We start from the raw sequence: 14,857 nt of genomic DNA on the forward strand, positions 1-14,857 counted from the left end.
CTGTTTCCTCTGGCTTTATTGTTGAGGACATGGTACCTCCCCCACACTGCTCTACCAATCTACTGAGGTCTCTGTTCCCACCAATCAGCTTCTCTAGACCGTTACCCTCTAAAGCATCGCCATGGGTGAAGAGGATGATGGAGTGCTTTGTCAGTCCTGACCCAAACACACTCTCTAGAGTTTCAATAGCTTGTTTCTCCTGCTCTGTGAACCTGTCATTCACTCGTAAAACTATGAGGAAGGCATGAGTCCCTGGGCTAGACTCATAGATGCTCATACCAATCTCCTTTGCTAATTCTTCAACAGGAAGCTGTGTGTCAAACAGTCCTGGAGTGTCAACCACACTGACATCCCTCCCATCTACTGCTGCCTGTTTCCTTTCTGTTTTACGTGTTACAGAGGACGAGCTCAGTTCAGAATGGAAACTCGTCCCACCAAGGATGGTGTTTCCTGTTGCACTCTTCCCAACACCGGTTTTTCCAAGCAGAACAATCCTTCACTCTGGGAGATTCCTGATGGAGGAGCTCCTTGAAAGTGTTGAATCTGTGTATAGAGAAATACATCACATTTGATAAACTGATACAGTAAAATGACTACCATCTCATCCCCTATACAGGCAGTTATTGGTGTACTGAATAATAATGATTTACAGTGCCTTGCGAAAGTATTCGGCCCCCTTGAACTTTGCAACCTTTTGCCACATTTCAGGCTTCAAACATAAAGATATAAAACTGTATTTTTTTTGTGAAGAATCAACAAGTGGGACACAATCATGAAGTGGAATGACATTTATTGGATATTTCAAACTTTAACAAATCAAAACTGAAAAATTGGGCGTGCAAAATTATTCAGCCCCTTTACTTTCAGTGCAGCAAACTCTCCAGAAGTTCAGTGAGGATCTCTGAATGTTCCAATGTTGACCTAAATGACTAATGATGATAAATACAATCCACCTGTGTGTAATCAAGTCTCCATATAAATGCACCTGCACTGTGATAGTCTCAGAGGTCCGTTAAAAGCGCAGAGAGCATCATGAAGAACAAGGAACACACCAGGCAGGTCCGAGATACTGTTGTGAAGAAGTTTAAAGCCGGATTTGGATACAAAAAGATTTCCCAAGCTTTAAACATCCCAAGGAGCACTGTGCAAGCGATAATATTGAAATGGAAGGAGTATCAGACCACTGCAAATCTACCAAGACCTGGCCATCCCTCTAAACTTTCAGCTCATACAAGGAGAAGACTGATCAGAGATGCAGCCAAGAGGCCCATGATCACTCTGGATGAACTGCAGAGATCTACAGCTGAGGTGGGAGACTCTGTCCATAGGACAACAATCAGTCGTATATTGCACAAATCTGGCCTTTATGGAAGAGTGGCAAGAAGAAAGCCATTTCTTAAAGATATCCATAAAAAGTGTCGTTTAAGGTTTGCCACAAGCCACCTGGGAGACACACCAAACATGTGGAAGAAGGTGCTCTGGTCAGATGAAACCAAAATTGAACTTTTTGGCAACAATGCAAAACGTTATGTTTGGCGTAAAAGCAACACAGCTCATCACTCTGAACACACCATACCCACTGTCAAACATGGTGGTGGCAGCATCATGGTTTGGGCCTGCTTTTCTTCAGCAGGGACAGGGAAGATGGTTAAAATTGATGGGAAGATGGATGGAGCCAAATACAGGACCATTCTGGAAGAAAACCTGATGGAGTCTGCAAAAGACCTGAGACTGGGACGGAGATTTGTCATCCAATAAGACAATGATCCAAAACATAAAGCAAAATCTACAATGGAATGGTTCAAAAATAAACATATCCAGGTGTTAGAATGGCCAAGTCAAAGTCCAGACCTGAATCCAATCGAGAATCTGTGGAAAGAACTGAAAACTGCTGTTCACAAATGCTCTCCATCCAACCTCACTGAGCTCGAGCTGTTTTGCAAGGACGAATGGGAAAAAATTTCAGTCTCTCGATGTGCAAAACTGATAGAGACATACCCCAAGCGACTTAAAGCTGTAATCGCAGCAAAAGGTGGCGCTACAAAGTATTAACTTAAGGGGCTGAATAATTTTGCACGCCCAATTTTTCAGTTTTTGATCTGTTAAAAAAGTTTGAAATATCCAATAAATGTCGTTCCACTTCATGATTGTGTCCCACTTGTTGTTGATTCTTCACAAAAAAATACAGTTTTATATTTTTATGTTTGAAGCCTGAAATGTGGCAAAAGGTTGCAAAGTTCAAGGGGGCGAATACTTTCGAAAGGCACTGTATGTCTGGTGTTTAAATCTTTATGGTGAATGTGGAGTTCTGGGGAGTTCTGGCACACCAAGCCAACTTATTAAAGCTTCAATCTGGGATTTGGGAAGCTGATCAATAGCAATTTCAATTCTTTATGTACATTGATTCTTGAATAATATCACAAATGCATCATAAGATCATTATAACACAATGTAAGATTTCATTACTCCAATTTTTGCAATTTTAAACAAACAAGTTTATAGCTTCAACATATAAAACTATCTATTGGTTGTGATGGACTGTCAGTCATTGTATCTAAACCAATGAGGTTACATTTCTCCAGCACTATCCCAGCTGTATGCCACATTAAGTGGCCGAGGGGGACATGGTTGTCTTCCCAGAATGTATATCTTTAACCAGAAGACCAGAGGGTTATACTAATTAGTAAACATTTAATAAATCTTCCTCAAGTATGGTCTCAGTCATTGTCATGCCAAACAAAATAACTGGTCTTACAATTCTCAGACTCCAGTCACCCCAGTCATAGACTGTTCTCTCTACACCCGCATGGCAAGCGGTACCGGAGTGTCAAGTCTAGGTCCAAGAGGCTTCTAAACAGCTTCTACCCCAAAGCCATAAGACTCCTGAACATCTAATCAAATGGCAACCCAGACTATTTCCATTGCCCCCTCCCCCTTTTTACACTGCTGCTACTCTTATCTATGCATAGTCACTTTAATAACTCTACCTACATGTACATATTACCTCGACTAACCGGTACCCCCTGTATATAGACTCCACATTGACTCTGTACCGGTACCCCCTGTATATAGCCTCCACATTGACTCTGTACTGGTACCCCCTGTATATAGCCTCCACATTGACTCTGTACTGGTACCCTGTATATAGCCTCCACATTGACTCTGTACTGGTACCCTCTGTATATAGCCTCCACATTGACTCTGTACCGGTACCCCCTGTATATAGCCTCCACATTGACTCAGTACTGGTAACCCCTGTATATAGCCTCCACATTGACTCAGTACTGGTACCCTCTGTATATAGCCTCCACATTGACTCTGTACCATAACACCCTGTATACAGCCTCCACATTGACTCTGTACTGGTACCCCCTGTATATAGCCTCCACATTGACTCTGTACTGGTAACCCCTGTATATAGCCTCCACATTGACTCAGTACTGGTACCCCCTGTATATAGCCTCCACATTGACTCAGTACCGGTAACCCCTGTATATAGCCTCCACATTGACTCTGTACCAGTACCCCCTGTATATAGCCTCCACATTGACTCTGTACCAGTACCCCCTGTATATAGCCTCCACATTGACTCTGTACCGGTACCCCCTGTATATAGCCTCCACATTGACTCTGTACCGGTACCCTCTGTATATAACCTCCATATTGACTCTGTACCGGTACCCCCTGTATATAGCCTCCACATTGACTCTGTACCGGTACCACCTGTATACAGCCTCGCTATTGTTATTTTACTGCTGCTCTTGAATGATTTGTTACTTTTATTTATTTATTTTATTAAAAACTGCACTGTTGGATGAGGGCATGTGAGAAAGCATTTCACTGTAAGGTCTTACACCTGTTGTATTCGGCGCATGTGACAAATCAATTTTGATATAAACAGTTAGCTATACTTACTGAGATAGATGGATGTCTTTTCCAGCAGTGATTTGACCTGCTCAGGATCACCCCTCTTGTTGTTGAACACATGGTATCTTCCACTGTATTTTCTCATCACTTCTGTGAGGTCATCTGAGTCAGCAATGAATTCTTCTATAGTCTGGTCTTCCAACTCATCTCCTCTGGTGAACAGGATCCAGGTTTGCTTCAAAAGACTCTCTCCTAGAAGACCTTCTACTTTACTAATGACCCTCATCTCTTCTTCTGTTAATCTGTCTATCTTCACCACCAGGAGAAACACACGGGGACCAGATGAGGTTAACTTGAGGACTTCCTGTAATTTCCCTGAATTTGCTCTTCAGATTGATCGGGGTTACAGAATCCTGGAGTGTCATACACAACAAGATCTATTCCTTCAATGGTGACATTTTGTTTCTCAATATTAACAGTCACTGATTTGGAACTCTTCTTTGAGACAAAATCCTTTCGTCCCAGGATGGTGTTTCCTGTTGCACTCTTCCCAACACCGGTTTTTCCAAGCAGAACAATCCTTCTCTCTGGGAGATTCCTGATGGAGGAGCTCCTTGAAAGTGTAGAATCTGTATTGAGAAATACATCACATTTGATAAACTGATACAGTAAAATGACTACCATCTCATCACCTATACAGGCAGTTATTGGTGTACTGAATAATAATGATTTATGTCTGGTGTTTAAATCTTTATGGTGAATGTGGAGTTCTGGGGAGTTCTGGCACACCAAGCCAACTTATTAAAGCTTCAATCTGGGATTTGGGAAGCTGTTCAATAGTCATTTCAATTCTTTATTGATTCTTGAATAATATCACATAAATGCATCATAAGATCATTATAACACAATGTAAGATTCCATTACTCCAATTTTTGCAAACAAAAATGTAAACAAACAAGTCTTATAGCTTCAACATATAAAACTCTTGGATGTCATGGACTGTCTGTTATTGCATCTGATAGGTTACATTTCTCGAACCCCATCCCAGCTGTATACCACATTAAGTGGTTGAGGGGGACATTGTTGTTATCCCAGAATGCATCTCTTTAACCAGAAGACCGGAGAGGTATACTACGTAGCGGGATAGAGGAGTTAGCTAGCTAACTTTGGTGAATTCTGAGTTCAACTCGGGATAACTGTTAAACTTAACGAGGACCCCTTTTTTCACGCCTATAGAAAATAACTGTATCAAGTCACACTAAGTTATACTGTTATGATTCAAATGCATCCTGTCATCACTAAATGTGTACTGTATTTCAATATGACTATTTTAACACAAAATAACATCTGATTAATTAAATATTTAATCAATCTTCCTCAAGTATTGTCTTAGTCATTGTCATGAAAACAAAATAACTGGTCTTACAATTCTCAGGCAGGACGACCTATAATCACCTCAGCTACAGGAGACATGAAAAGATTGTGTTCATAACGTTATCAATGACATGACCTACTGAGCTCTCATCTAGAATATCTAGTTTTCTATCATCAGTATTATACACTTTAAAACACAGTATTTCAATCATGGAAACATTTACAGTTAGTCAACATAACATTTCTGGCTAATCCTTTATATAAACAGTTAGTTAAACTTACTGAGATAGATGGATGTCTTTTGCAGCAGTGATTTGACCTGTTCAGGATCACCCCTCTTGTTGTTGAACACATGGTATCTTCCACTGTATTTTCTCATCACTTCTGTGACAGAGTCAGCAATTAATTCTTCTATAGTCTGGTCTTCTAACTCATCTCCTCTGGTGAACAGGATCCAGGTTTGCTTCAAAAGACTCTCTCCTAGAAGACCTTCTATTTTACTGATGACCCTCATCTCTTCTTCTGTTAATCTGTCTATCTTCACCACCAGGAGAAACACACGGGGACCAGATGAGGTTAACTTGAGGACTTCCTGTAATTTCCCCTGAATTTGCTCTTCAGATTGATCGGAGTTACAGAATCCTGGAGTGTCATACACGACAAGATCTATTCCTTCAATGGTGACATTTTGTTTCTCAATATCAGCAGTCACTGATTTGGAACTCTTCTTTGAGAAAAAATCTTTGCGTCCCAGGATGGTGTTTCCTGTGGCACTCTTCCCTGCTCCTGTTTTACCAAGTAACACCACCTGCAATGGTTTGGATGTAGCTTGCAAAAGTTTGGATTGGTGCCTGATCTTGAAGGAATTATCAAAACCCTGAGCCATGTCATTGCATTTACGTTAAAAGTTGATTTAAACTGACAGCTTTGCAGCTCTGGTTCACCAATAGGCGTGTGTGTCATTGAGTTGTATCCTAAATCTATCATGTAAAAGCAGTCCATTGAAATGCATTATTGGTAGGGTAATATTTAGGCTACATATTCGTATTAAATCAGACATAACACAATCAAGATTGACCACGTCTTCCGTGACGCAATTCGCTTGAAACTTCGTTTTATCGGCATATTCAACAGAGTTTACTAAATATTACCTTCAACAGTGTTATCCTGTGATCAAGCCATCATTGTTTTGAGATTATTGTTAGCGTAAAAATGTTAGCTAACGGTTTAGCAACTAGCATGTTTGACGTTTCAGTGGAAACATTACTATTCACAGCTTTTTGACAAGCGGTTTAGCAAACAAATACGTCCAGTATTATCGTCATTGGCCACCTTATTATTTTGTTCAATTACAAGATATATCCGTTTAATTGTGTTCGAAAAAGAGACACCGACCTCGTCTCAGAAGTGTTTACTAGATAGTTGGCTCGTCTTCCGGTTAAAAAAAGATACTTGTCGTCAACTTTTCATTGCGTTGCCCGGCGCGCGCGCCTGTGGACTTCTAAGGTTTAACGGCGGTTGGCATCCAGTTTGTTACATTACCGCCACCTACTCGACTGGAGTACAACTCCATTATACTTTACTTGAAAAAATAAATACCCTACCATCTAACACTATACTCACTAATTTCCAAATTATATAAAATAAAATTAACTACCCCCTACTCCGCTAATTAAACGTATTTATTCCTACCTCATGCCATCACCCTGACACACATCCTGTAACTCTTCTGCTGTCAAGTCTCGCACACCCAAATACCTCTCCAGCTGCCACTCCAACCTCAATTTTCGGAGACTTCCGATTCATCCCTGCAGTACAATTAATAACCATTGCTTAAATTCTAAAAATCTAATCTTACTGAATCTTATTTAGCTTTTTGGCCTATCCCTCTACTTCTCTCTCTACTACTCTCACCACTCCTCCCCCTTGACCCATCTTCCTCTACTTTCTTCACTGCCTCAGCATATGACAACTCCTGCTCTACTCTAACCCTGGAAACCTCAACCTGCCTCTCTCTCACACGGGACATTTCTGATCCCCAGCTACATGGACACTCCTACAATTAACACATTCCATTACTTACCCCAATGCTACACACTCCTTTGTCTAAATGCCCTTCTGCACATTTCTCACTCCTTGGACTCTCTCTCCTACATACTGCTGCCACATGCCCATAAACTGGACACCTGTAACAACGTAATGTATTAGGGACTTACGCTCATACAGGATAAATTATATATCCTAACTTCTCTTTATCAGGCAAAGACTCAACTTCAAAACTCAAAAGAACAGACAATGACTCTTCTGTTTCCCCTGTTTCTCCCCACCCTGTCTGCGTCGCATCAAACACCAAGAATCTTTGCCCTCAGCTAGTCAACGTTTATATCTACTGTTACCCCAGTTATCACTCCTTTCATTGGTGACCTTTTCTTGAAAATGAAACAATTAACTTATCCTGCCCCTGTTCGTTTTACTTCGAGCGCATTCTTCCTCAGCCCAACAGAAACACAATTATCACAAGACCACTTCTGGTTACCTTCACCAATTCCACATGACCCAACAAATGGATCAGCCAAAAGGTCACTTTTTCCATAAACTTCACTCCTACTGTCACAGACTCTTCTTCATCCTGATCCTCGGTGTATACAGGTTTTGCAGATTCATCTTATGTTTTGAGAAAGTAGATAACAGTTTAATACTAAAATGTAAATTATTCATACTCATTTACATCAAATAAAAGTTTAATTTCAGTGACGTGCATTGACATAAACAATGAAAATACTGTTGGAGTTTGTGTTGCAGAGATGCACTTAGAAAGTAAAGGAAGAAATACACAAGAAGGGTTGAATAAATATATATATTATATTTTAGACACACACACATGTATCCTTACAAATAAATAATTGCAAATGAAAACAAACAAAACAAACAATTAAATATTGACCTCCATCGCTATATTGTCACAGAAATCACAATTAAAACCCAGCTCCACCATCACAGCACTCACCTGTAGTGGAACCAGAAGTCACAGCACACACCTGCAGTGGAACCAGAAGTCACAGCACACACCTGCAGTGGAACCAGATGTCACAGCACACACCTGCAGTGGAACCAGAAGTCACAGCACACACCTGTAGTGGAACCAGAAGTCACAGCACACACCTGTAGTGGAACCAGAAGTCACAGCACACACCTGTAGTGGAACCAGTGCTGACAGAAGTCACAGCACAACCATGGCACCTCAGACTCACACTCCTGGGGGGAGCTTGCAGGTGCTGCTCACTAAAAATAAAAACTATACCATCAAATTGATTAACATGGTTTGCAAATGTAGAAGTACTACAGCAACAATAGTAATTAATACAACTGAGAGAGATGATGAAGTACCTGAGAGAGATGCCATGGGTGGCCTGACAGAGGTGGCAGGTGGAGCTATTCTCTTCCTTGTCTGTGCTGCAGTTTGAGAAAAGTACGGTTAGACAGAGCATGTTTCATGAAAACCCTTTTCAGCTTTTTACACCAATACCTCTGGAGGAAGCTGCAGAGGGTTTGGAGGAAGCTGCAGAGGGTTTGGAGGAGGTGGACATGCCTCGAGGGCTGGTGCTGTGGACTTTAGATATGTAAAGAGAGGATTTTTTTTTTTTAACATTGCAGTTTTATAAAACACATAATAGTCAGTATTTTTTTCCCCCCATACTTTAACATGTGGAGGTGGCTGTATTCGAATTGCAGGTGGTAGGGAAACCAGACAAGGCTGCTGTGGCTACTAATAATGTAGTAATCTAATAGATTGTCATAAATCATTCGAATAAATAACAATTTGCCTACTTTCTTATCACAAATGTTTGAGCTTTGCAAATGCTATGGAGTTGAAACTGTCCTGCAGCAAGTGTTTCACTTTCAGCCTCCAGTGTTCTTATTTTATCTGACACTTAAACCACTGCCCAAAGTTCCCTAGACAGACCCTATTCACCCCATACAGAACAAATCAGACGATATCATCGAAAACTATGATCAGAAATCACGCGATATGAATCAGACAGTGGGGCGCAGCGTGACCCACTAGTTGGTCAGATGATTCAAATCGACCTTTCATCTCGTAACTTCCGAGTAGGCAAAAAAGCATAAGTGTTTTTACCCGGGATAAAAATAAATAATTGTTTTTACCCGAGATAACCCGCTAATATGACCCATAGTAGGAGAGAACATTTCTTGAGTGTAATTCGATCTGAATATATAGTACATTTAAAAAGGTATTTTTGGTAACAATGACATGATGTCATTTCCTGTTTCTGGTGCGAGACTGCGTCTAATTTCTTTGGTTGTGTCTCCTATCTCGAGTGGCAGAGTCGATATCCAGGTTTATAAATCCGGGGGTCGTTACAATATGATATGCCAACATTTTAAAATGCATATGAGGGGGTACTTTGTGGGCAGAGCAAGATGTGATTGGGCCTACAACGACCTACCACTGGACTAGGCAAGAACATCTAAAGTCAGAAGTTTACACACACTTAGGTTGGAGTCATTAAAACTCGTTTTTTCAACAACTCCACAAATTTCTTGTTAACAAACTATAGTTTTGGCAAGTCGGTGAGGACATCTACTTTGTGTATGACACGTCATTTTTCCAACAATTGTTTACTGACAGATTATTTCACTCCAGCATCTTCACAAGGTCCTTTGTTGTTGTTCTGGGATTGATTTGCACTTTCTGCACCAAAGTACGTCCATCTCTAGGAGACAGAACGTGTCTCCTTCCTGAGCGTTATGATGCCTGTGTGGTCCCATGGTGTTTATACTTGCCTACTATTGTTTGTACAGATAAATGTGGTACCTTCAGGCATTTTGAAATTGCTCCCAAGGATGAACCAGATTTGTAGAGGTCTACAATGTTTTTCTGAGGTCTTGGCTGATTTCTTTTGATTTTCCCATGTCAAGCAGAGGCAGTGAGCTTGAAGGTCGGCCCTGAAATAGATCCACAGGTACACCTCCAATTGACTCAAATGATGCCAATTAGCCTATCAGAAGCTTCTAAAGCCATGACATTTTCTGGAATTTTCCAAGCTGCTTACAGGCACAGTCAATTTAGTGTATGTAAACTTCTGACCCACTGGAATTGTGATTCAGTGAATTATAAGTGAAATAATCTGTCTGTAAACAATTGTTGGAAAAATGACTTGTGTCATGCACAATGTAGATGTCCTAACCGACTTGCCAAAACTATAGTTTGTTAACAAGACCTTTGTGGTTGAAAAACTAGTTTTAATGACTCCAACCTAAGTGTATGTAAACTTTCAACTTCAACTGTATGTCCATACTATAACAATAAGCTTACTATTTACTCAATTTACACCACAAATAGTATGATTAGTGTGGTTAGTATGAGTATTTGAACACAGCTCAGGTCTGGATAACCATTATTGTTGTTGAACAGATAAACTTCCTGTTATTCAGTGTTATCCACGTCGCTCTATGCTCCGTCACCTTTGCTGAACCACTAGTACAACCATAGAGAATGATAGAAGCCTCTAGTGGCAAAAAGGCGTTTTAGCATGGGCAGTGCCATTGAGAACTTCCACCATTTTAATGTAGTGGGTGGGATTTACAACTTCATTGGTTGATTCCTCCTGATGACCCTGTTAGAGCCATGTCCAACCGGATCATCAGGAGAGATCAACCAATTGTGAAAAATGTAATATTTAAAAAAGATCACCTCAATGGTACTGCCCGTGTGCTCACAGACGCCATAATGGGAACCTCTGTATACAGGGATGCTTTCTCTATCATTCTCTTTGGTACGAACACACACACGATAGTGGCAGTTGGATGCTGTGGGTGGGTTATAGGTTGTCTATAGACTGTGGCTTCAATAATGACACATAAACCTACCCTATTTGTTTAATAAAAAATATGAATTTATCTGAATTTGCAGACCTGTAAATCATGACAAATTGGTGTATGTTTCATCTGAAATATAAAAGGTATTCATTCAATTCAAAATTACAAACATTTCATATTTTCCCTCTGATCAAACCAAATCAATTTGCACAATTCCCTCAGTTCCCCAATTTTTTGTTATGCTTTTTTGAATATTTATACAGAGTCAATAACAATACAATTAGAAGACTAAGAAATAAAAATTACATTTTAATATTGTAGTGACAATACCAAAGTAAAAACACCATAAAAAATGTACATAGAAATGTTTAGTTATTTCTAAACTCAGAGTGCAGACAAATAGCCTTCTATCTGCTGGACCTTTTCATTGAAACTGAAATCAATAAAGAAACCATTAGTGAGCACAAGCTGTTATTTTGGGTTCTGGTTGAGTACAACAATTTAAACTAAGCTGACGTGTCTTAATTCAACATGTTTCCTTCAACTTTTATTTTCATGATGGTTTTTTTATGTACTCATCTTGTTTACTCCTCTTGTTTACTCCTCTTGTTTACTCCTCTTGCGTTTGTTGTTTTATATGTTAAAAAAAACAGGCTCAGATTGTATACTGTATGATAATGCTTCACAATAACCTCAGATTAAAGCAGAGAGTTTTGATGTTTAACCGTTTTCACATGTTTACACACAACCCCTCAAATGTTTATCATTCAACACTTGATTGTGTAAGATGGAGGTCTTGTAACTTGCTACAAACGTCTGTTGATATTTCTTTGTTAAGTTGTATTTGTTCTGCTTCCTCTCTCACAGCCCTCAACTTCATCTCATAATAAAGTATATGTTCAACGATCCACGGGATCTTGTTTTGCTCCAGAGACTTCAAGTCTTTAAGTTTCTTTTCTTTGTCTTGAAGTGACTCCTTTAGCGCCTCAATGTCTTCCCGTAGCGTCTTACTTTTCTCCTGGTATTCGAGAGGCAGTTGGTTCTCTTGGTCTTGTAGCTTCCGTAGTTCTTCTTCATACTGCTTCCTCAACTCTTCCTTCTTGTGACAAATCTTTCTCTCCACCTCCTTGTACATGTTGTTGGTGTAGTGGTCTTGGCCATTTACTTCCACCATGTGGTCAATTTTCTTCAGGAAATCCAGCACTTGTCCCCTGTTTTCCACCTTGGTGTTGTCAAAAACATGGTACCTTCCACCACACTCGTCTACAAGTGTCTTGAGATCTTCCTGAGCTTCATGGACATACCGCTCAATGCCGCCATCATCCAACTCATCTCCATGGGTGAAGAGGATCATGGTGTACCTTTCAGCTTCTTCTCCAAACAGCGCACTGATTTTCTTAACCGCGTTCTGTTCCTCTTCTGTGAAAGGGCCCACATCTAAGACCAGTACGATTGCGTGGGGACCAGGTGACGTCATGTTGATACATTTACTGATCTCTGTCTTCAAGTCACTGTCAGGACGGTTAGTGTCAAATATACCAGGTGTGTCCACTATCACTACCTGTCTCCCTGCCACCTCTCCTGTCTCCTTGCAACACTCTTGTGTCACAGATTTGCTAGATTTGGCATCTCTGAAAGCCTTCCTCCCCAGAATGGTGTTTCCTGAAGAGCTTTTCCCAGCACCTGTCTTCCCCACCAGCACAATCCTGGTCACGGACACTACAGGAGAGAACAGAGAAGGGAGAAAACATGAAAAACGGTCACATCATGTTTTGCAATCACATAAGCAAATCTTGCTGTTGTGTTTTTAAAACACTACTTTGTAATGGGTCTCCCATTACAAATGCAAATTAAGATAAATAATCATTCCTCTTCACTACTGGCTGCCATCTTGAAATGTGGATAATCAACGCACAACAAATATAACTATTTGTTTAACCTTTTACTGCAGTGGGCTAAATCAGGGACACACAAGTGTTTCTTGGTAGTCTTAAACAAATCTACTTTGAAACAAAAGTCTACACCTCACACACACGGTTCAGGGCTTAAAAAAAGGAGACACCTGAACCATGTCAGAAATAAAGTTGAAATGTGTTCAATGTTGAGTTTTCATCCCAATATTACACTGTATATACATCACAGAAGACTGAAATATGACAACACCCTTTGACATAGAAACACCATATTTTCGGCTGCTTTAAAAAAAATATATGTTTATTAATTATGAAATAGATCAATAATATTCCACCCATGATGCCACTAGATGGTGATTTAGCCATTTGACTGCAGGAAAGGGCTACATTATTGGTAAATATTCACTTATTAGATATGTTTTAATTAAAGTTTTCAACTTACTGTCTGGACCTTCACCTTTGGAGTTTCTTCTTCTACCCGGAGTCTGTTTGTCTGTGTCTTCATCCTTCCCCACTACAGAATTACACATTGAATACGTCACATAAAATACATACTGCAATATTAACAGATCATTCAAACATCGTGTCTGTTATACACTCATGTTCATGTCAGTTTAAAACCCTTGAAAGTTTGAAATAAATAAAAAACATCCCAATGGAAATGAGTTTTGCATACGCTACTTCCTATAAAGTCTCCCAGTTGAGGTGATACTGCCTGAGTTTTGGAACAAATAACTTTAATCTGCAATGATGTGGTTATTCATTCCCACCGGGCTGTCTAACTAATAGAACAACTGTCCAAGACAGGGATGGAATATATTAATTCTCCCATGATGAAAATAACATTTGTTGTACAACTTCATGTTATTACACACGTTTTACAGCAACTTAAATGAAAGTGAAAGGAGAATGACTTGAAGTACACGATGTTAAATAAGTAAACTGAGGTGCTCAAAAACATCTTTACATGTTCACAAAAATAGCTAGCAATCCGGTGTCTATTGTTGGCATCATTAAATTAAGTGAACTTACAGGTTTTTGTTAAGTTTGATGAAGCCATTTTGTCCGATGTATTTTTTCGGTACCGTCTCCTACGTTAACCTCCCCTCTGCTGTTCAGTCAAAGCCACGCCCATTTGATTCGAGGAAGTAGAAACACACTTCAACAAGAATCACAGAAAAAATATGAAGGTAAACGGGATCGCATGAAACAGTCACCCCTTCAATAAATCCTGAACCAGACCATAGTTATGAACTATTATCAACGACTAAAATTTTCAATAAACTAGAAGAGTTATTGTTTAGTTTCTGTACGGATCCATGCAAAGCTGCCAAACCTTGTTCAACATTTCAGCTCTGAACATAGCCTTCATATAATGAGTAGCAGTAAAGTTAATGATTGGCAATGAGAGCATGAGTTATGGCTCAAAGGAAACATACTTTATTAGTTTGTTTCAAAGTCTACAAAAATGGAAGATGTAATCGGTAGGCCAAATGCTATAGAGTGATTCAGCGTGAACTCATAGTTAAACACAAAGGTAGAGAGATACGCATTTCATCTGTACACTCTTAGAATAAAAGGTGCCTTAATAAACCGTAAGGGGTTCTTTTGCTGTCCCAATAGGATAATGCTTTTTGAACAACTCTTTTTGGTTGTAAATAGAACACTTTTGGTTCCAGGTAGAACCCTTTTGGGTTCCATGTAAAACTCTTTCCTCAGAGGGTTATACCTGGAACAAAAAAAAATGATTCTCCTATGGTGACAACTGAAGAGGCCTTTTTGACTAAGACTGTATGTAGTATGACTCATTATGTACACAAGACTGTATGCAGGATGACTCATTATGTACACAAGACTGTATG

General features: G+C 39.8%; 1 protein-coding gene and 1 pseudogene across 1 annotated transcript; both read right to left on the bottom strand.

Annotated features, from left to right (window-relative positions):
- LOC135530958 (GTPase IMAP family member 8-like) overlaps window positions 1–6,716 on the bottom strand; it is a 7,029-nt pseudogene extending 313 nt beyond the window's left edge.
- Window positions 6,717–11,128: 4,412 nt separating this feature from the next.
- LOC135530965 (GTPase IMAP family member 7-like) lies at window positions 11,129–14,344 on the bottom strand. Its single transcript, XM_064959132.1, has 3 exons — window positions 14,028–14,344; window positions 13,438–13,509; window positions 11,129–12,801 (listed from the first exon to the last, which is right to left on the bottom strand). The coding sequence occupies exons 1-3, from the start codon at window positions 14,053–14,055 to the stop codon at window positions 11,846–11,848; spliced, it is 1,056 nt and encodes a 351-aa protein (XP_064815204.1). The 5' UTR covers window positions 14,056–14,344; the 3' UTR covers window positions 11,129–11,845.
- Window positions 14,345–14,857: the final 513 nt, after the last annotated feature.

The sequence above is a fragment of the Oncorhynchus masou genome, unplaced genomic scaffold, assembly GCF_036934945.1.
Source record: "Oncorhynchus masou masou isolate Uvic2021 unplaced genomic scaffold, UVic_Omas_1.1 unplaced_scaffold_1470, whole genome shotgun sequence".
Classification (NCBI taxonomy): domain Eukaryota; kingdom Metazoa; phylum Chordata; class Actinopteri; order Salmoniformes; family Salmonidae; genus Oncorhynchus; species Oncorhynchus masou.

Coding starts and splice junctions, on each gene's coding strand:
- LOC135530965 (XM_064959132.1), bottom strand. CDS start 14,055: ATGGCTTCATCAAACTTAACAAAAACCT. Junction 13,510..14,027: donor ATCAAACTTAACAAAAACCT/GTAAGTTCACTT, acceptor GTAATTCTGTAG/TGGGGAAGGATGAAGACACA. Junction 12,802..13,437: donor CAAAGGTGAAGGTCCAGACA/GTAAGTTGAAAA, acceptor TCTCTCCTGTAG/TGTCCGTGACCAGGATTGTG.